The following is a 22,888-nucleotide window of genomic DNA, read 5'->3' on the forward strand; positions in this document are numbered from 1 at the left end:
CCTTTAATCTGCTAGGTCACTGACTAGCCTTCATCTTAGTTTTTATTAGAAAGAAGATGTCTTACACCTTCTTTAATTGTTACTTACATTCTCCAGCAAATTTTCTGCAAAACGTTTCATTTCAATCAAATTGCCACAACCTGTACCATGCTTCAAGTCAGCTTTTTGAGTTGAGTACTTCTGAAGTGCAGTAGAAATGAATGTTAGAGAAGCTGAATAACCTCTGGGCTCAAAAAGTCTTCCATTTTGGGGGGAGAATCTTCTAGTATGAAGAACCAGACTTTTCAACTTAAAAAAAAAAAAAAAAAAAAAAAAAAAAAAAACACAGTGTTCCTTCATTTAATTTGAGCACTTGTTGCACACCAGTGCAGATGTTTCTCCTCCAATGCCTCATCTGGTCTCTTTAGGTTTCAGGCAGGACCATGACTTTTGGGGGATTTGTTCAGCAGAACAAGAGCTCAAGGTCCCATGAGAACTTCCTGACGCTCCTGTGCATGTTATCCAGGCTTTTTGATGAGGATTAACACGTGAACACACAACACTCAAATTCTTGAAGCAATTAGATGCCCCTGCCTTAAAAATCACTTCCTCATTTTTGCTGCTAATACCAGTAAAGCTGGAAGCAAAGGATAAAATGATGTTGCCCATCCTCAGATGGAAATGATAGAGCACTGACACAGGTACCTGACTCCATCAGTATCCCCAACCCTTCACTTCAAGAAGGATGACATTTTTAATCCCCAACATGACAGATATTGTTAAATGGATAATGAACTGTTATCCATAGATCATGCCACCTAAGTCATCAAACAGCAGAATATAAATGACAACCTTATTCATTGTCCTTGAGTCCAGAAGCCACACTACTGGCAGAAACATTCGATAAACACACTAAATTCCCTTGAGCTCTTCCGAATCCTGAAGACTCAGGCTCGGTTACTTCCCAGTAAAGTATACAGAAATACATTTCAATCACCTTCTGAAAGGGGTCCCACCTTAGCTTATTACAAAAATACTGTCTTCACCCTGCAAGGTGCTGGACAGTCTGGCCATACTCCAGCGAAGCACTTACGCATCAGCACAGCTTTAAACATGTGAACGGTCCTACTCAAGCCATACGTTTAATTGCTTTTCTGGACCAGGGCCAAGGCACTCAACACGTTGTAGATCAAGACCTCACTGACAACACTGGTATCTCTATACATTCAAATCTCAGACACACACACACACAAAAAAAAAAAAATACAGTAGCATCCTTGAAGTCTGCTCCCAACTGCTGTTCTATCAGTCTAAACATCAGATAATTTCTAGACTATTAGTTCTGTGCTATGAGTCATTCATTTAACCAGAACACATTTGAATTCTGATATGAATTCTGGTATTATATCATGGCATAGACTAATCACTTAACAATTCAGAACTGGCAGATCACTACTCTCTAATAAATATCCATCCGTATCACAATATTCTCTCTAGAGTGTGCACAAGAAGGGTTTCACTGGAAAAACAGTGACCAAATTATAAACAATGTGTTCTGTAAATCTTTTTAGCTTTTAGTGTAGGGTTTGTACAGGACACCCAAACCAGAACATTAAACATATTTCATGATTTTTATGAGTTTTTCTAATGAAAAAACCCTGCTTTTTGCGCTTTGCTGAAAACAAAGCCTTCAAATGAGAAAGAAATGTACAAACTGACCTTAATAAAATAGCAAATCAACAAACAAGAATACCAAACCTCTTCAAATCAAGTTACAGTAGAGATTTTAAATGGTCCTCTAGATCTTCAGAAGTACAAAACCTTCCCTGACCAAATTACTTTCAATTCTTCATAACAGTGTTCAGAAGTGAAAATCATCATTGACACAGAAAATCAGTAGGAAGCATTCCAGACAATAATGCAGTACCAAGGAAGTAAGGACAGTAAGTCCTGGAAAGACAGGAGTTTGGGGAATGAAGAAAACAAGTGAGCTAAACAACAAAATAGCTATTAAACAGACTCTGCATCCACCTAACACTCAAAAATAATATGGCTATTTGTTTTATCAACCAGACCATAAGAGAATAATGATCTGAAAGGACATTTACGGAATCGATTCTCCAAAACAAAACAAACAGTCTATATAAATTAAGCACTGGGAATTTGAACATTAAGCCAAATAGCCTTTACATAGCCTTTACGGCCTTTGGTTTAGCACGCATTATTTTAAGGCAAACTATCTACCTTATTTCAAACAAGCAACTTGTCCAGGTTGTACAGCAAACCATCTGCAGATCAAGACCGAATTATCCCTCCTACTCTCCAACCTTATTCCTAACCACTACAGCAAGTCCCTCTTCAGGCAAGAATAGTCTAAATCCACCAACTAATTCCATGGAATAACGAGGCAATTTATAGAGCTTACATTTAAAATTTAAATACAAGATACTCTCAATCTGTAAGAGCACATCTATGTAAGCAAGCAACATCAACAGGTTGCTTGTCACTGTAGAGAAGCATCTCCAACATGCATGAATTTGCACAGTGGGTGAGTACTGCAGCAATTTCATGACCTTATCCTTGGACAGTACACACTGTACAGCACAGAGCAAAACCACTACAAGTATGAATAGATTAATCGAGCAGCGTCGACTGTAAAGGATAGGCAGATTCAGAACTGGAGGAAGAAGCAATCAGATGCTTGGGCAGAGGGGAGAAAGGGTGTGTGTCATTGGAAATCCAGAGGCAGAACAAGGCAGATGAGAAAGAAATGGGGGTCTCAAAGCCAAAGGCTCCTTCCAAGCAAATGCCACCATCTGAGGCAACGGGACTGCTCTAGTGAAGATCAAAATTGGAGAGTCAGCTCAGTGTAAGAGAAACTAAAATCCTGGGCCCAATTTCTTTCTATCAAAAGGGATCATCAGGATGCCATTAATTAATGAACCATTATCAATACTAAAAATAAGCTGAGCTTTACCATTGTTGAGGTTTTAACAATACTTCCTGGAAATCTTTCCAGAATCATTAAGTGCATCAACTCGGCTTGATTCTGCTTGTCAAGCACTATCTAAGTGAAGTCTCCCAGGCGGTCTTGCTCACTGGTTTACTTGCACAAGCGAAATTACACAGGTGCATATATGCCTGTATCATCAAGATCTTACTGAGGTGCTGAGACCAATTAAAAAATGAAAAAAAAATGAAAAAAAAAAAAAAAAGCACCTCACAGTGATCAGAATCAGCAGCTTTATTAAGCCAGAACAGGACAATTATGGCCCAACACATCTAAGAAAAGGTCATGGTCACCCAAGATGATCAATCTTTCCCCCCACCCCTTTCTTTTTTCACCTCTCTCCTGGCACCACAAAGACAGGTGAAGTTGGCAGCCAAAAACCCTGAAGTTGGCACCGTGAATTAGAAAGGAGTAAGAGCCCTTCCAGCCACTGTCAGTGCGACGGAAGCATTTTCATGGGGCCACTGCAGCTCCATGCAGAGCCCTTCCAAACAGATAATGATATACGGTAGGAGAGCTCCAAAAGCTTCAATCCTGCACTCAGAAAAGGATTTTTAAATACCCTACCCACCTTCAAGTAGTCTCATCTTTCCAATGTCTTTGCCAGGACTACTGTGAAAAGATAAAAGTTTCAGTAAGTGGAAGGCATGGATACAAGGTGACAGGAAAGCTGGTGGAGCAAAAAAACCTTGCTGAATACAGAAAGGAACAGGAAAACAGAGGAGAGGAGCTTTTCAAAAGATCTCTTGTTCACAAGATAGCAACAATTTCATATTATTCTTAAAAAAAAAAAATGCTTCTCCACTCCCCTTCAACTAGCAAGGGCTTCCCACTCAGAATCAGGATTGTAACTGTATTTCAGTTAAATTACCTCTCTCCATTTAAAGCTGGAAGTTACAAACAGTATCACATATACATGATTAAACTATTCCGTGATACAGTGGAGCAGCAGCTTATTCTAAGATTAAAAAATATACAAAAAAGCCCCACTTAAATACCACCCACTCCCTTGTTCTTGCCTTGCCAAAGACACACATGGTTGCAGATAACTTAAGCAGTCTAACCCAAGCCTAAATTATGTCTGCATAGCAGACGGGTGTGCAGATTTAAAAGAAGTTATTTAGGTATTGGTAAATTAGGCTATTCTGAACAATTAGCCCGACCAATATGTGAAACTGCTCATCTAAAGCTGGTTCTACACTGTCTATTCTACAGTGCAGCTGGCTCTGTAGGGGCCATTTAATGGATCTTTATGTTTAGATTATTTTAAAACTGAGGTCTTCTTGGTATCTTGTTGGCAGGTACTGTTTCGTCTTTATTTTAGGCTACACAAGCCTAAAATGTTAATCCGCGGTCTCCAGCCAAGAAAAAATATTCTAAATTAATATATCTTTTCCCCAAAATTAACAGCATCGCTGTACCCTGAATACAGCATTATTCGCTCACTGCACTACTCTGTTTTCCAGCACTTACCTGTTTAGCAGAGACTCGGTTACAATTCTGAGGGCTGCAGCTGAGAGAAGTTAAAGGGTTTCAAATTATCCTACACAGCCTTTCAGAATGAGGCAAAATAAATTAAAACAGGGTATTATGCATCTGGAAGAACGTATCCCTGATAGATCTCAGTCTTGTACAGATCATAAATAGCTCCAACTTGCTCAGGAGATAGTGTTTCTATACCATCAATTAATACGTAAACCTTTTGCTTGATCTTTAAAGAAGCTGTTAATTATACAGCTCACTGCAAAACCAAACGCAAAAGAGAAGAATGTTTAACAAAACCTTCAACCTGAAGCCTTGGCCTTAAAAAGGCACTAGGAGAAGTTACAAGGCTAGCACTTGCAGCTCATCGCAGAAAGCTGAACGGGTCTGCACATGCAGTACTGTCACAGCACACGACGAGTGCTCCACTCAACACACCCGTAGAGACTTCTCCGGTTGGAGAACGCACGTTTGTGACCTTGGAGATAAGTCTCATAATCTCATTCGCATCTGCACCTGCAGATCCCTTCACTTGGGTATTTGATGTTTGGATTTTCGTTGAAATGACTTTGCAGAGAATGTCAATACGTGTTTAGCTGGACTATAAGAACAAGGAAATCATTCTGCTTCTGTTGGTGTTTGAAGAGAGAATATATTTAAGCCTGTCAATGCAAACTCCCAGATTAGTATCTAACTAGTTTTCAGAAAAGGCTGCATACACAAGTACAGGAAATACAGACATAATAGTAGATACGAAGCATAAGTAACAAAATGTTTTTCAAACTCAATCTCTGAAGAATATTAAACCAAAGAACATTATGCAGAGAGAACTGTTGTTAAGAAAGGAGGGCAAGAATACAAGAAATCAACCTCTAACTTACTTCATACAACTTGCAACATCACTGAATTTAAAGAAATCACACAGGTTGTAATTAAGGCAAGATTACGACTGGTAAGGCACAAGTACAAATTTCTACAAATCACACGTCAACCTAAGTTTACTATGATGTATTAAAGTAACAGTTACCAGGAATGTGAGAGCTTTATTCATTCTTGCAAATATCTCTGGAATCTTAAGATTTGAAAAATCATAAACTAATAATTACTATAAGCACAAATAAAATCATAGGGGATTTTTTTTTTGCTAACAAATTGCTGATATTAGTCATTTTTCAAATCATACCAAGCATGAAGTTAGCAAGAGAAGTCTTTCCCTTCAAAATTACTTCCCACAACAAACCTGAATCGGAAGGATGATCAAACTCACTGTAACACGATGGTTTTTAGGCTCCTAGCAGCAGCAGAATGAAAACCTAGCCATGCAATGAAAATTATTTTCATAATTTAACTGTTGATACAAGCATCCCGTTCCCTTTAACACTTATTTTGTTAGGTATTCTAAGAGTGTGACGGCACAGAAACAAAATGAGTGGATGATCTGAAACGTATTTATGAATCTGCTAACATCCCTTGTTGAGGCAATTAGGTAAGTGAGGAAGAACTGCAAGGCGGGAGGAAACGGAGAGATCTCAGTGTAGATTATGTTGAGTCGAATGCCCAAGAAACTTGGCACCTTAGAAGCTTGCCTGTCCCACTGGAAAGGAGATGTCCTTTACAAAAGCATCCAACTGAATTCACCTCGCAGCATGGAAAGAAGCTGGTGCTTCTAAAGTGAAAATATGGTTAACTTGAAAGGAAAAAACTGTAAGACTACTGGTTTTACACACTACTGAAAAGCCACAAGCAATGCAGGTTAAGAAGCATGTACCAAATACATGAAGCTACGCTGCTGCCTTCCCCAGATGGAACTGGAATAGTTCATACACGTATCAGGTATCATACTGCTAACAAACTCAAGGACAACTAGTTAAATCGCTAGTTAAACAAGTGTCCATACACATGGAGAGGGAGACAGTCACACCTCTTTGCCTGCTGGATTACAGGAGTTTTCTGAGCAGCATCAGCCACGCAGTCCTCACCTCCACAGATCTTTGGTAACATCTTAATTTTTCCACCATCAGAATGAAGGTGGGCTCTAAAGCAAAGACATCATCATGAATGAAGGCAAATTATCAAGAGAGGTTAGCATGAGAAAACGATTCAAAGGCACAATCATTTATCACTCTGGCAGGTAACAGGGCTGAGAAATGCAGTTTCTCCAGCCAGGCATCAGATGTGTGACGCACTGATAAAACTGCAAGGGAGTATAGCACCCAACTCATTGCAATAAGGCGAGATCATCCTTTTATTGTGTCCTAGCTAATCACGTTTAAATCTGTTTATTTCACTGTCCTTTGCGAGGAAAAAAGACAAAAATTTTTGATATTATGCTGAAGGGACTACTCTGATTTATCTATTTACCATCCCGCTGGGAGGTTTAACTGATTTGGATTATTCTACTTTTCATATGCAACAACTTCTGACTGCTTCAGCCTAGGAGAGAAAATTAATGACATGATTAACCTTTCTGCAATTGGAAATGATCTGCCACAGTCCTGCTCTCACTTTCATCTCTGGTATTGAACCAAGGCCATAGGACAGCCCTCGGAAGAGACAAAAAGTCTTCTTCCTCCACGCTTCCATCTGACCTCCTGCTAAACCTCCTCTAAAGACTGCTAGACACAAGAGACTCCGCTATCAGTAAGGCCAGGGAAGCTGCTTCCCTGTCCATAAAATAAACAAATAAATAAAGTTAAATGAAATGTTATTATAATACAAAATTCAATCTGGGATTTTCAATATAATCTAAAGTAATTAAATGCCAAAGTCCCACTGGATTGTCAAGGGAGTTGGATCCTAAATGCCTTCGGCTCTTGTGGAAAATCTTGTCCATCACAGAATTCACAGGCCGGCTCTATAAAACCTAGAGAAAAATGAATATTGAGCTATACATAGTTTCAAGTTATTTTTATAGAACTATACAGGGCCCCTCAGTTCCTTCTATACAGTGAGTAACAGTGTGGCCACCACCAAGGTTTCCCTTAAAAAAAAAGCTCTGAGAAACAACATTTCACCCACAATAACCACGCTAAGAAAAGATCAGTGACACTAAGTCTCACTTTAGTACTAAAAATAAAAGGCAGTGCCAAAGTAAACAAAAGCACCAAAGCCACATCACTCAAAACCACAGCATCTAAGCTAAGCACACATGTATTTTTCATTCTCTTCTCCTGGTGTTGCTCTTTGATGTTTTTCAAGCCTATGCTATAAACGGAAAGCAGAGGGAGTCCAGCTTTTATTACTGGAAAGAATGAATTAACAATGCAACACATTTTACTATTATTTTAATCAGTTTCCAGCTCACAGCTTCACTGAGAATGCACCAACAATCACACATTTCTTAGTCCTCTTCCAGTAAATGAGGACCCCAAAGAGCTTTACGAGGCATTTAATTACATACTAAGAGTAGAAAGGCTGTATACAGGCCATATTTAATTAGTTAATTCCCTCATCTCCCTCCTTTTCTCAGGTGAAAATGGATTTCCATGGTTCTTGCATGGACACAGTTAATGTCTTTTACAGTCATTTGCTTAAGAACAGGAATTAATATGCGGACTCTAGAACAAATACTGCTACTTTTGCACATATTGTATATTTTTTACAGATGTGGGTCATTCTTGTTCTTCAAATGTGTCTCCAGTATTGCAACATTTGACACACACTATAATGCAGAGCTGAAGACCCAGGAAGAGAAAAGCAAAGGGCAAGTCCACAGGCCACCAGCCTCCAGCAGCTCTCCAGAAGGCTACCATCACCTGTAGCTGCTGCAGGAAATAAGAAACTTCAACATCTTAGCAGCTTTGATAAATGACTGATCAATGATAAACGCAGCAAGCTAATTTTATAATGCAAAATTGAAGTGCTGTCTCGCCATTTGCCAGGCTTAGCAGGTCGGAGCTCAATGAGCGATGCAGTAAAAACAAATCTGCACCTGCAACCGATGCGAGAGCCATCACCTGCTCCGACGTGCGCACATCACAGCAAACATGAACGTGGAGCAGCAACACACAGAAAGGAGGCAAGAAAGCCAGATCTAGTAAGAAAGAAATACTTTCAAGTTGTTCTTCCTCAAAGACACAAGAGATTTGATGTGGATAGAAGACAGTGACTACAAAAAGAGACATGCCATTGATATTATTTCTATTACTTTAGGGGAAAACTACGTGGTTACAAAATTCTCAGCTTTCCTTTTAAAGGCATGGCAGGCTTCTAGTGGTCAGATTTAGAATAAAAGCTTTCAAGTTATGAACATAAAATATTAAGAAACCTAAGGGATTAAAAAAAAAAGATGATTTTTCTCTAAGTCTACCTTCAGACTTGGCAACTTGAGTTATGGCTTTTTAACAGCTGGACTTGAACATTTTGCCAGAAGCAAAGCCAAAGTGCAAACAGAGAGAGTGCACATTTCCATACTGAAATTATTTTAACTTTGAAAAACACTTTTCCTAGGGGCTACCAAGCCTGCAGGTACACTGACACTGGGAAACCATCAGGCTTACTTGTCCATTTCTGTATTTGCCCTGATGTACCAGTTAGGCAAACGTGCAGTAAATTCAGAACTACAGTAATAATTTACCTTGAAGCTAAGTAGTATTGACTAAATCAATTCCCTTTTCCTGTTCCCACAAGTTCAGGATTTGGGTCCTTCTGTTACCATCAAGGTTATCTTTTACCTTGATCTCCGTAAATCCTGCCTCGGTAGCCACAGTTGGTGCAGGCATATGGGCTGGGAATGCCAAGCAGTGCAATCTATCAGGGAAAAAGGTGTTTGCATAAACACTGTACGGTTAGTTCAAATTTATGTAAATCCTTGCCTGAATTTCCATTAGCTACTGCTGGCTTTCAGCCAATCAAAATACCTAGATTTACATGCTATCTGGTTACAGAAATACCCATTAAATTATCATGCAAATCAGTACTCCACTTCATAACGCAAAGAAGTGCATACTTCACGTTTAAGACTTGATTTTTGGTGTTGCAAATCACAAAAGAGTCCAATCAACAAGCACATTGTACTCTTATGTATTGGGAGCTAAAACTAGAGTTACTGATTAGTAAATCCATCACCTTAAAGAGTCTTAAAGCACCTAAAACCCAACAAAAAATGAAAGTGGCTGCAGACTGTTCACTTTATGAAACAAAATTAGATTTTGATTTTAACTTACATTTTTAAATAGTTTTTTTCCATTCTTTTAAATAATTTAAAAAGAACATTTATAATTGAGAATTGAGTATTTCAGAGCTTTTGTCTATGTCATATTGGCATTTCTTTAGCACTACACCAGCACTTCCCACACAGAACACAAGAGAGAGGAGAGGTATGAAAAAGAAGTTCCAATTTCCTATCTCAGCCACTGGAATATAGAGAAAGAACAGTTTCTTCCATGTTGATTTCTCACAAGTCAAGCCAAATTTTTTTCAAATTCACATTTAGATATCAAAAAACCACTGACTTGCACCAACCTGACCAGAACACCACTGAGTGCTAGGGAAGGATTTTGTGATGGAGGCAAGTTGTTCATTAGGTCTAAATGAAAGTCAGGAGTCTGTCATTTACTGTGAAGGCTACAGACTTCAAGCTTTTCAGCCTCTCTCAGGCCATAAATCACTGGTAGCTCATCAGCTACTTGCTGGTGGTTTGTACATACGTATTTGCACAACATCTATGGACATGGAGACTATATCCTCTTGCTGCTGAGGATTTCTTACAAAACTTGGTGAAATCTGGTTACAGCAGAAATTGCTTGAGTCAAAAAATAAAAATGAACTTGATAATTAAAAAGAAATAAACAGGCTGATTTTGTATTTAAATGCTTTCTCAGCACCCCCAGTCCTGCACATACCCTAAGCAGCATAGCAGTCCAACTACTTCAGACTCAAGTCGTCATTATCTATAATCAGAGTTGGCACTACCCATTAAAAAGCTTATGCATATATAAACCTGATGACATATTATTCAAAATCACTGCAAGCTATTTGCAGAGCTCCTAAATAAAGCCACTTCAAAAGGCAGCTGGTCAGCAAAGCCATAGGAAAAAAGTACAATATAAACAAAACACCGGAGCTCGTGATCTTCAGCGTAACAATCATCTCCAAATTCTTAAGTGTTGGGAGCTCTGCATACTCATATCCCGATTCTCAGCAGGGCTGAGCATCCATAATGTCAAGAGAAACACAAACCTCAGAAATGCTTAACAGAAAACCCCATGCAATATCCTCCCTCCCAGTTCCACTGTATTAAATGGGGCACCTGAAAGACTAGATTCTTGCAAGCATTTCAGCTCCCTTTACTCGTTCACACATTAGCCCCTTCATGCATAAAATACAGAATAGCATCACCCTGAAGAGACTAGATGACTAAGTTGCTTTGATGATGAAAAGCATGCTGTGAAGGAGATGTTCCTAATACGTTTTATGTGGACTAGTAGTGATATACGACCTATTTCAAAGTGTTGCCTATGTGTCCAGAGCTACAGCAGTGACAGCTTCCCACACAACCAGGAGCTGCTCTTGTCCCACCTATGAACACTGTTAGGTTCTCGCCTGTGGATCTCCATAAACTCTGCACCTTCTCTTCTGCCTTAGGCCCTGGAGCAAGGCTAAAAGGTGAAAGGAGAAATGGATGCACGCGTGAGCAAAAGAGCAGCATGAGGCATGTATACTCGGCTTGCAGAATGAAAAGGGAGGAAAAGAAGAAAATAACATTCACATGTACCCTTCTGAACATAGCATATATAAGCCTGGCAGTTGGTAACTGAGCTTGTTGTCTCAGGTGGCCTCACTCTGATGAGTTCATTGCTAAGGGCTCACCTGTACACATGCCTACCTATGAGCGAAAAACATGGCAGAAGAGTTAGTGGACAAGAGAAATTTAAAAAAGAAATTTAACTAACGCAATTCCGCAGTTTACTATAGAAAAATACACACAAAAAAAAACCCAAAAAACAAAAAAACCCACCAGAGTTCAGCTTTTACACCAGGAAAGGAAAAAAAAAAAAAAGAGCTGAGAAACTTGAGGGGAAAAAACAAGACTCTACCTCCCTGTTTTGCAAATGTCACGCGTGTTAAACACAACAAGCACACAGTCCAGGAGCAGAAAGGCTTTTAAGCAAAACTGTTTCCAAACATTTCCCTAGGATATCAGCAACTCCCTAACATTAGCAGGAATTTGCCTGCATGAGTCCCACATGCACTGCTGTCAGATTAGGCTTCTTGCAGTGAGGACACGATGAGCATTTGGTCTTTTCCCATCCGCGGTATTTTTATGATGCTACTAAGAGTACGTCTCACTGACTTTAAAGCTAGTCACACAGGGACTAAGTGTGAATAAGCTCAGCACATCAAAGACGACGTGGTTTTATAGTCCAATAAAACATGTCTACAAACGCTGATGAACGACTTGTAGTCGCTCCTAATTCAAGCTGACAGCATGAATAAAGCGCTGTGGACATCAGAGTAACCAAAAAAAGCATATCAGAACTAACAAACAACTGCTCCAGAATCTAGATACTTCCCAAATCTGCATTTCCATTTTCTCTACATCTCATTAATTAAAAGTTCTGGAAGATGAAGGCTAAGAAGTAACTTACAGGATGGAAATTATGTACACTTTTATATAAAATAGCCATATTCCTGCTGGCAATCTGAAACACAGACGGCGTATCAAGTGAAACTGCCACTTCACAACCTTCTTTGTCATTCTCAGTGATCTTTCAACTCGTGAAAGACAGATGTCCAGGGGACACAGCTGGAACAAGGGCTGAAAAAACAATTCAGTGCTCTCAAACTACATAAATTAGAAAGCATTTGGACAGCGGATGAGGATTCAAAAAGCACAGGTTTCATTCAGACTGCCAAACATCCAAGTATGGAATGAGTCATTACTCTGTTCTACATTCTCCGTATTTTCTTCAGACTTCCCATCAACAGAGCAACTAACAGAGCTGACTTTGCAATTACCTAATGATGCGGCTTTTTGCAAGTGTTTTTGCACCTTTCTCCTCTTTTAGAACAGAGTCTCTCAGGGAAAAGTACGAATATGCTTCTAACTCATTTATGTGAATTTAGCTACTTAAACATTTTAAGGCATAAACTCCAAAAGAAGCAACCTTAAAATTGTAACTTGATAAGCTTGCTCAACTACTTAAAGAAAAAAAAAATCCGTCTGAAATGAAAAGCCCTTTGAGTACAGAGCAGCTTGAGGCTCTACAGCGTGAACAGAAGCGGGTAAGGTTTTTTCTCCTTCTTGCTCGCATACCTGCAAACGTTTCTTTAAACGAGCTAATCTTTTTAAATCTCCCGAACAGTAAGCTTGGTGACCTCTTCTGCAATAAGCCGTGCAAGTGACTGTACACTATCCAAACAATTCATTTTTATGCAGGGCTTTATCTCTTTGAACTTTAAAGTAAATGTTAGTGTTTATGAAACACACTGGATCAGCAGCTCCCAGATGAAAAAAGACTTTGGAAATAAAAGCTGTAACATAGTGGCATTCGTGCAAACTTCTGCCATAGCACCTTGCTCATACAGCGCAGCCCAATTAACAAGGCGCGTTCCCAGGAAAGACGATAATTCAACGTTCACAGCCACTGTGGCTACGAACCTCTTCCAGATACCTGCTACCAAGATGAATCAGTTTTAAACACACCACTTCAGCAAGAATCATCCAGGCAGAGACAAAACAAACCTAATTTCGTGCATTTATACTCCATAGGTTTTATTTTCAGTGGGAAAGCATGCCATTGATACCTTACTCTTTGCCCTTCTAGCTGCATAATACATGCCAGGATACGAAATCTCTTCACACTTGACCGATCACTTGCTATTTTACCTTTATAAAGGCAATTTACACCATCCTGAATTCCTAGCCCCGTTTCCCAAGAAAGGGACCAAATTATTTTCTGTGCAAAGTGCAAGGAGAGGATTTGAAATATTAGGTAAGCTGGAACAAGTCTATAAAGCATTTTAAAATGAAGGGGAGGCAGGGCATTACATCCCTTCTTGAAATATGCTTAGCAAGACCAAAATTTAAAGAAATTCCTGCAAAATTATCTTCTCCATTCCTCAATTCAGAAAAATAACATTCTTCTCGGGCCATAAACTTCACCTGAAAGCTTCATGCTCTTAGTAGCACATATTTCCAAAAAAACATTAAGTTTTGTAACACTCACTGTGCCAAAAACAGTACATATGCTGAGTGCGTTTCAAATAAGAAATGGGGGGAAAAGTGCCAAGTGGTGCAGTTTGTAATTATTTAAATTCCAATTTTAAATATCAGCATCCTGGAGAGTATAATACCATCTCTCTCTCCCCCTCACGCATCCCAGATCGACTGAAACCGTATTTTCCAAAAGCCACAGGCAAACCACTTTGCAACCATCGTCCTCCCAGCTAAATGAGAGAACATTAATGAGTCGAACCAGCCACGATCCCAAGGGCTCCAACTCCACATGTTTAAGACTATTTCATAGGAATCAGAAATACTGTCAGACACATTCTTTCATTTTGAGGGCAACCACAAAACGATTAATTCCTTTAAGGAGACTTCCTGAAAAATAGTGCTATCTTCAGTTCAAAATATTATTTGGTGAGCTTCCCAAATGCTATAGCAATTTCACATACTGCACTGACATTTCAACTAGTATTTATGGCACATTAATGCTAATGCTGCACATTCAAGAATCTTATTTTACTTTACAAATATCAGTGTCACACAATAGCTCATTCATCCTTTAAATAGGAAGCCTCGGCAAAGAGAGATTTGGTTACCTGTCCCAGGACACACTCTTATTGATCTAAAGAGTCAGAAGCAGCACGGTGACTGCAGAGCTATTCAGTGCTCGTGATTGCACATCATTCCTAAGCTCCTGCTCTTAACATCAAAATTCATTTTCCTACCCGTTCTGCAACGCTGTCAGACCTGCACGGAGCCACCTGGGGCAAAAGCAAAACCCAACTGTTGCCTTTGCGTGAGCTGGTAACTTCATTCTTCATGGTGCTTTCCCAGTCCTTCACCCCTGTGCGAGCACTGAGGCAGCCCAGTTTAGGGACCGGAGCAAGCAGAAAATTCAGCTACCAGAAAACACCAACCCTTTTTGGCCAAATTAATTTCCTTAAATTAATTTTTATTGCCTGGCAGCATGAGCGACACTGCCAGAAGAAGGGAGGCACCCCGGATGGAGGAGGAAGAACAGGGATCACGGCATAGCCGACTTCGCCCTGCCACGAGACTGAACCCTCTACAGCTTTCCACAAGGATTTAAGGGGGCTAAATGGACTGCTGAGACCACTGAACTCCTCCGCCTTTCCCCTGCTCCCTTGTGCGCCTAAGAGGACCAATAACTTTTCCTGTAACTCACTCCGAAAGTCAGAGAGGGGCTTAGCTTACTGCAGCAGCGCCACGGGATACACCCCAAGTGCCCCAGCACTACCGCCCGGGACGAACTGCACAGCACACGCAACTCCAGCGCAGGGAGCTCACTCTTATTGCTGCCCCCCGGACCTAGCTGCACCTTGCAGAACTGCTCCGTCTCCCTGCCCGAATCACGAGCTCGCATGCTGTTCCTCCCCATGAGGAAGGAAACGTCTGAAAGCGTTAAACAGATGACCGCACAAAAAGAAAATAGTAATCGACAGTTTTTTCTCAGTAGACAGACTCCCAGACAGCCTGAACACTTGTGCGCTATTCCCTGGTGGTGCTAAAGATGTGATAGATGTCCTGGGGCACACACGTGCCTTTCCTTTTCTGTAGGAGCGAGAAAAGAGATACAGGCCACCTTCTTCTAAGGCTGAGATCCATCAGCTACAAATACTACGACTAAGGAAACAAGATCTCTTCCTTGGAGGCACACCTCCAAGGGTGGCACACAGTACCACCCTATATTGATAACAGGATACCGAACCCAGGAGACAATCCCTCTTGCAAGCTACCCGTGGAGAAGTCATGTTTCTTTGGTAATTTTTCCAGCAGCAGGGTGTTGCACACTGACACCACGCAGCTGACAGGGCGATCATCTCATCACCAAAAGGTGACATTTCTGAAGAAGCTGAGCGAACGCTGGTGTTATTCAGCAGGGACAGATGCCTCGCTCTCTCATTGTGGTAGCCAGAAATACTGCTTAAAAATAAAAAAAAGTCAATGAACTGTTAGAAGTTTTGTGCTATAGATAACACCAAGGAAGAACCATCACACCAAGCATCAGTTAATGCAACATCATGTTCCCCAGCTGCCAGTCTCCTGACACTAACACAACATGGCAGAAGAGTCCTTATCAGCGCTAGCAGAGTTTTGCACTAAGCAGAAAAAGCAAAACTATACAAAAAGACTGCAATGCACCCAAAACCTTTTGCCTTGTACCCAAATGTATACCACTCTGCCTTTTATATAAACACAGCCTAAACAGCAGCACATGACCATTTTGGATGCAGTATATACATTAAACTATGCCAGAAGATGTCAGAACTCCATCACTATTGCCCAGAAGCAGCTACCCGTGTTAATACGTCACCAGCCGCCGTTACAGTACAGCTTGCAGCGCTTCCCACCAAGTGCAGGGCTCTGCAGCGATCACGCTCCTCGGGAAGACGTACTGCCCACTGCTACACTGAAGAGCTATATTAGTTTCACACATAAAATGCCAAGTTGAAATTTAAACAAATTTCAGCTCTCTCCTGTTGGTATGGCAATACAACTACAGGATATGCTGGCTCTGCTACAAACAAATAACTGCAAACTGTGTCTTACTGAACAAGATTGCTCTAATATTCTGACAAACCGATTTTTTTTTGTTTGTTTTCTAGCACTCTGGTACCCAACTCTAAAAGGTCACTCTGTTTTTCTTCTGATGAGCTCAGAAGTGTTCTAGCACGCTCAGAAAAGGTCAAAATGTAGTATATCTCTATGTTCAATACTTCAACATTGCACAGCGTCATGCCACCTATCTAATATTACATCATAGCGCTTCGTGCTGTTATTAGGAGATATTCACAAATCAAGGAAAGAAACAGTCAGGCTGTGCCAAAACTTCTTACATTTTCCACAAAGGACAATCTACAACCTACCGTGAGTGCACATTATTACTTACAAATGAAAGTATAAAGAGATAAACTTTGCTATGACATATCACACATGCAAATCTGTGCAATACACGTGAAAGAGCTTATCCATGTGAATTGTAGAGTCACAAGATATTGTAGTAGCATGAATAAACTGCATTCTTTATAATCTGCATACATTGTATCTGCCACTATCCCCTTGCCTCAGTTTCATCTCCCCCAACCTCAGACACATTTAAACAAACACTTCTAAAACTGAATTTCTGCTCCCCGTCACAAATGTAAGATCTCCCCTCAGAAAAACTTTTTACTCAAGAAACAGGATAGAAATAATTTACCCTAGCCTCAAAGGGTTTCCTGTACTAAAAAGTCAGAAATTTTAAATCCGTTCTTATGAAACTAAAGTAGAAAACCCAAAAGATTTTGAAGAGAAGGAGAAAACTGTCTCCTTTCCATGGCAGTCAGTGCTCATCTCAGTACCCTAAAACAGCATGAGAATATAGAGCTGAAAGCGCTGCTTTTTGTGCGTTGGAAAAGCTATCTCTGGTTCTTTCTTTGAAAGCTTTTGCTGTCAGACCAATAGCAATGAAATCTTTACAGACAGGTAAGTTGCTGCATTTTGTTGGTAGGCTTTTTTGTAAAGAAAAGAAAAATGGTCAAATACTTTCTTCCTAAAGCAGACAGCATATTTAGCGTCTACATGTACACACCTACACATGCTTCTGTACAGAAGTTTTATCAGTGTCCAGAACAACTGGCATAACTCACGCCTGACTTCACCACTCATGAGGAATGAGACCATCACGAACTCTTACTGATAAGGGGAAATTACTTGCCTTATGATTCTGCTTCACTGAAGATAACATCTTGGAGGATTTCTTACTCTCAGCCTTCTCCCCTTAGAGCAAGATTTGCAGAACTCCCAAAAGTCTTAAAAGGTTTTCTGGATCTCATAGGTTACAATAACATGCTTGGAGTATGAAGCAGATACCTTATGCCAAGCCCTTCCCTCGTGTCCTTAAGTTTAATTCTTCCCTTTAACAGGGCTGGTCAGCTTCAATTCTATGACACTGCTTTGCTTAGAAAACCCATCGTTAACATCTGACTGGACAGTCCCAGTCTTAAATTTTTTGCCAGAACAGTATTGAAAGGAATTAAAAATTCCTATCAGTAATATGAATAATGAGCACTTGGTTATTAAATAATATCAGTAATAGATATTCAGCAAAGCACTGATAGTAATAAAACACTAACTCCTTTAATAAGGCAGATTTGTGGGTAAGGAGACAGTGGGCATGTTCAAAGGGCACATCTACCATATCACATTCACCACATCCAAGGAATATCTAAGTATGCAGCATGCACACAGCTGGCCATATCTACGTAAGCAATAAACCCACAGATATCATTGCAGTCAGACAGGGCTTCAGAGAAAAAACAAAACAGACTTGTGTCATGTAATGAAAAACTGTGTTAGCATAGGAGCCAGAGAGCATTTTTCAGGAACAGGTCAGAGGTGGAATGACCATCATAAATCTTGTCACCTCTTGTAAACAATGCCAAGCTCATTTCTTTGACCTCCTCTATCAAATAGTGGGTGAGATGTACATCTGTGTACTACACACAAACGTAACTCAAAAAAAAAAAAAAAAAAAAAAAAACACACCCACTAATGTGCATGTCTCCATAAGAGAATGTGTGACAGACGATAGCTCTGCTGCTTGCGAGAGTCTCGGATACTGAGGTGATAGGCCTGGTACCAGCATACAGCCTAAGCAAAGTATAGCTGCATTACACTGCAGTTCAGAATAAAAATCAAATAAGGCTTCCCTGAAAACATGCTGGCAGCAGCCTCAGCACAAGTGCCTCAGCTGACTATAACTAAAACATAACGACAGGAGACAACAAGAGATTAGAGCTGTGACACTTTGTAAGACAGGCATGACATGGTAACACAGGAACAAAAATGTCATTGTTTGAAAGCTTCCCAAAAAATTGCTTGGTAGAGAACAGGAGCCACCTTTCCACACACTGTAAAGATGAAACCACAGAAGTTTATTAATGGTATTTAAGCTCTCTGGAGTGTAACTGTCTGTAATAAACGTGGTCACTTACCAACAATGAAGTCTAAATCCAGCACAGCTCTCACTTGAGTATGACAGCATTGTTTTCTCTGGTATTCTGGTTATAAAAACTGTTCCAAACTGAAAGTGTGCCCACTGGAAGGATTATTACCTGCAAGACATCCTGGATCTTCACCCACACATCAACCATGTCATAGAGCTTGATATCGCCGTCATACTGGCCGGAAGGTGAGCCGACTGTCTGCTGAAGGTGCCCAAGGACTATGGAGTGAGCAGCAGCCACAGCATTGAACTTGTCAAAGAGAAGCTCCAGCAGTTCCAGAAGTAACCTGTAAATCATCAAGACAACCTCCACTCAGACATCAGAAGACACTGCAAGCACAATTTAACATAGCATGTCAGAGCAATGGGCCAGGGTGTAGAAGATTTTGATTTCACATCCCGTTTTGTGATAGACACTGGGTATAACCAGGCAAGTCTATGGCCTTTAGGTGACTACTTTCATCAGAAATCAGCTCAAGTTTGGCATCTAAATATTTCTGAGGCTTTTCCTTTTCACATCCTCCTCTATATCCGAGCTTCTGGTCTTTAGTGGGTTCTGCTTGGGAGGATAGAAAAGATAAATGCATTAGCAACTACCTGACACTTTGTTATCATGATATTAGAGGGCATACCAAGCTCTCAGAGCAACAGACAGGGTGGCAAATTGCCTGCTTTTTCCCCAGAAGAGAGCAAGAGCGTCATTGACTTACACGTACAAACCACATACACGATATTAATTCTGGATTTTGAAATGAGCAGTATGGAAGGTTTTAAACATCATGAAAGATCAGAAACCCAAAACATCATGGCTCATCAACTGTGTCAATTATTGAGGTTTTTATTATTACACATAAGGTGCTATAGCTATAACCCCATCAAAATGTACAACACATTACCTGCTCCTGCGGCTTCTTTACTGCCCAATTACTGTAATTAATGTACCTTTGCAAAGTCCTAAATATTTTGTGATAAGGCAATGACTCATCACATTTGAGCTTATTGTTCGGAAAAATGGAAAATTCTGATCAAGTTCACTGGCGTTTACTGAGCAGTGCAACCACCCAAAAATGCGAACATAACACTTCCCAAACCCGTCTGTTAGCCACTCCCCAGCTCCTGACAGACAAGCTCCATCACATTTAACCTCAGCAACTTAGAAGTTACCTCACGCTTGCTGTATCTTCCCATGAGAGGTTACTATCCTCAGCAGGATGGACGACATGCAGGAGAAGCAGAGCTGTACCCACTCCTCAACCACCACACTTCAGTCCTTCGTATTAGTTAAAATCACTAAGAGGTGTCAAATACCAGTTTCCTTGGTATTTAAAATCAGCGACAGATGCCTACAGAAACGCCTTCGTGGCACTATGAAAGAAAATACTGCTTTCTACAGGTCTGTATATATTTAAATAAGGTACTAGTAGAAACCAGATGTAGAAGAATTTATAAAGACTAGTAAGTTCCTTTTTGAGGAACTGACATCTAGCTATGGGTAGGCCACCAAAAGACAACCTTAATTATAAAAATGTCTTATGTGATCAAACAAAATATATGCTATTGAAAAAATTTATCAGTGCAGGGCCAATTTCTATTAAAATCCCATATTATTAATGAAAATTTGGTTGTCCAAATACCTCCTCTTTGCCCCAGGAAAGCATGACTTGGCAAAACTAAATTAGCTGGATAGTTAGAAGAATTTGTTTTATTGTTCTTAAGTAAGCTTTACTGCATGTTATTAATTTGCTTATGAAGCCATTACTAAAATATTACACTAAAAAAAAGTTATTTGTTCTCAATTTCCAATGTTTTCCTGTTCTCATGTTACAGATTGGCAGAAGGGAAAGCTCCCCCCAGAACATCCTTCACGGCACCTAACTACCATCACTTTACGTTCTCCAACCTAAACAGACCCCATTTTCCACTCCTCCCCATTTTCAAATTATTCAGTGCCTCCTATCTTTCCTTAATTTTCTTTTCTCTAAATATCTTCTAAATCTGTCAGGTCATTTTTGAAACAAGGTGACCCAAAAGAGACACAGACACAGTATGTGTCAGACAGCCTAGAAGACAAAGCAGCATAAAATAATATGGCCTAAATTTTATGCATACAGGGTTGTAGCACCAAGTGACCTGCGCAGAACACACATACAAAATGACAGAAGACTGGCTGAGGCAATTTGTCAGAGCAGTCTTATAACCCCTTTGCTGCAAAATATGGTAAACACGTCGAGAGACAGTGACACACACCCAGAAGCAACTCCTGTTGTCCGAGCAGTAAAGGAGAACGGCTTAATGCAAAGTGACTGCTGACACCTGAATGAGGTCGCTAATGACAATTCATGAATTTTAGCAAAAATAATGTCCTTTGCCTGGTCAGAGTGTTGGTGTGTATATAATCTTTTATATATTTTCTTTTCACAGCCTCAAGATTTGGTAAAAAGCAACATCTTACAAAAATATAGGGGAAAATTGCCCTGAATCCTAACACTGGGATTTGGTAACAGACAGTCTACTTACCTCCTCATGGGCCAGATTTTCAAATAAAATAAAGCTAAGCTACGCTACATTTGGATCTTGTCGTAGACGTGCTTCCAGATTATTAGTCTTTTGAAGTCAGTAACCTTCCATAATTCAAAAGCGGCCCTCAAATTCATTAGCACTTACCAGTATTTATTTGAAACACATGCAGTATGACCTCCTCCGTCGTATCTTGTCCTAAAGTTATAATCATTTCCACCAGTGCCAGGAACCTGCTACCTCACTCCACTCCCTATAGATTGTGAAAGCAACCCCCCATTTCCTTGCCCCATAGAAAAGAAAACCTAAAAATCAGGTGTATCAATGTCATGCAAGTCTTTCCTTTGTGGTCCATTGGTGATAAGTATCAATTCATCATTCCATGAAGAATGATGCCATCCTTCAGATCTGCTAGTGCCATCCTTTTTTTTTTTTTTTAATGGAGTCCAGTTCAGCAAATAAGCCTTTCCCATTTCACATCAGCTATTCACACAGCTAGACTGCTTTTCAAGGAGTCCAAAGGCCCACGATGAGACACCCATGGCAAAACAGTGAATAAGATATATTACTCTCTGTGATCTAGTTACTTTGATCTCTACCTTTTAGTCTTAGAAATTTGGGGGCATCGACAATCAACATAAAATGACTTGATATACAAATGCAGAAGGCAGTCACATAAATGAGTGTGGATCCAGACGGTCATTATAAGAAATGCAACTTATCTGGCCAGGTCATCTGTCACACAACGATGGGGCTCTAGAAAATTTTTGTGAGCTCCATGAAGGAATCACACCAGAACCTCCACAAGCAGGTTAGCAGCCTCACCCTCAAGGCGAGTGAGATATCTCCCTTAAAAGCATGAGCCAACCTTCAAGAGCCACCACACAGCAAACAAGAAATGCATATAAGTTGGCTGGTGCATACCTAACGACCTGAGTGGAAGCTGTCAAGCAGAAGCTTCAATATATAGCCTCAGACCATTCCGGCCTCTCCGTCAGCTTTTATTAGTCATTTTATTTGCCAGAATTGAGAGTTTTTACGGATATCGTTTAAAGTACAGTAGCCACATACAGGCACTGAGCTCAAGGATATGAATAAGACTGAGGCATTCATGTGTGACTGGTTTCAAGGTGAATTGAAAAACAGTTTACTCACCAAATCTTGAGGTCAAGCAAGCATTGTGGCTGACAGCCTAATGAATAGTTAAGCAGTTTCAGGAGCTGCATTAGGCTCATATTTGGAGTCTTCCAGAGTTCTCTTTAAAATTGTATTAATTTAAAACTGTAGCTAAGTTAAGGGGCAGTATACCTTTCCATACTGTAATTTATTCTTTTTGATATAAATGAATTTGTCTGCTTACTACAGCTTCACATGCAATTTTGTGTTAGAAACAGTTCTAATTATGTCCTTACTCAACAAGAATTCAAGACACTTTCCACAGGGCTCATGTAAGTCCTATTAATCACATGTCAAAACCTGTTACAGGTTTTTTGTACTTCACCTAGACCTCTGGGGCAGTTTATCATTAAAATATGATCTGATCCAATTTACCAATTTCATTGTACAACCTATAGCCATACAGCCTATCAAGACTTATTCATAAAGCATGTATCAAATATATGCCATGCTCCATGTTGGCATCAGAGACTTAGCATCATTCTGCCTTCAGATCCACTCAAAAAACTTGCTACAATTTCACTAAGGTACCAGTACCAAAACT

At 40.1% G+C, this 22,888-nt stretch overlaps 1 protein-coding gene across 2 annotated transcripts in view; it reads right to left on the bottom strand.

Moving 5' to 3' along the window:
* EXOC4 (exocyst complex component 4) overlaps positions 1-22,888 on the bottom strand; it is a 372,538-nt gene that overhangs the window by 294,596 nt on the left and 55,054 nt on the right. For both annotated transcript variants that reach the window (XM_062580328.1, XM_062580320.1), the window contains exon 7: positions 18,761-18,938. In XM_062580328.1, coding sequence (XP_062436312.1) covers positions 18,761-18,938 — 178 coding nt within the window. The remainder of the gene's footprint in view (positions 1-18,760; positions 18,939-22,888) is intronic.

Source organism: Rhea pennata, chromosome 1 (assembly GCF_028389875.1).
Source record: "Rhea pennata isolate bPtePen1 chromosome 1, bPtePen1.pri, whole genome shotgun sequence".
Classification (NCBI taxonomy): domain Eukaryota; kingdom Metazoa; phylum Chordata; class Aves; order Rheiformes; family Rheidae; genus Rhea; species Rhea pennata.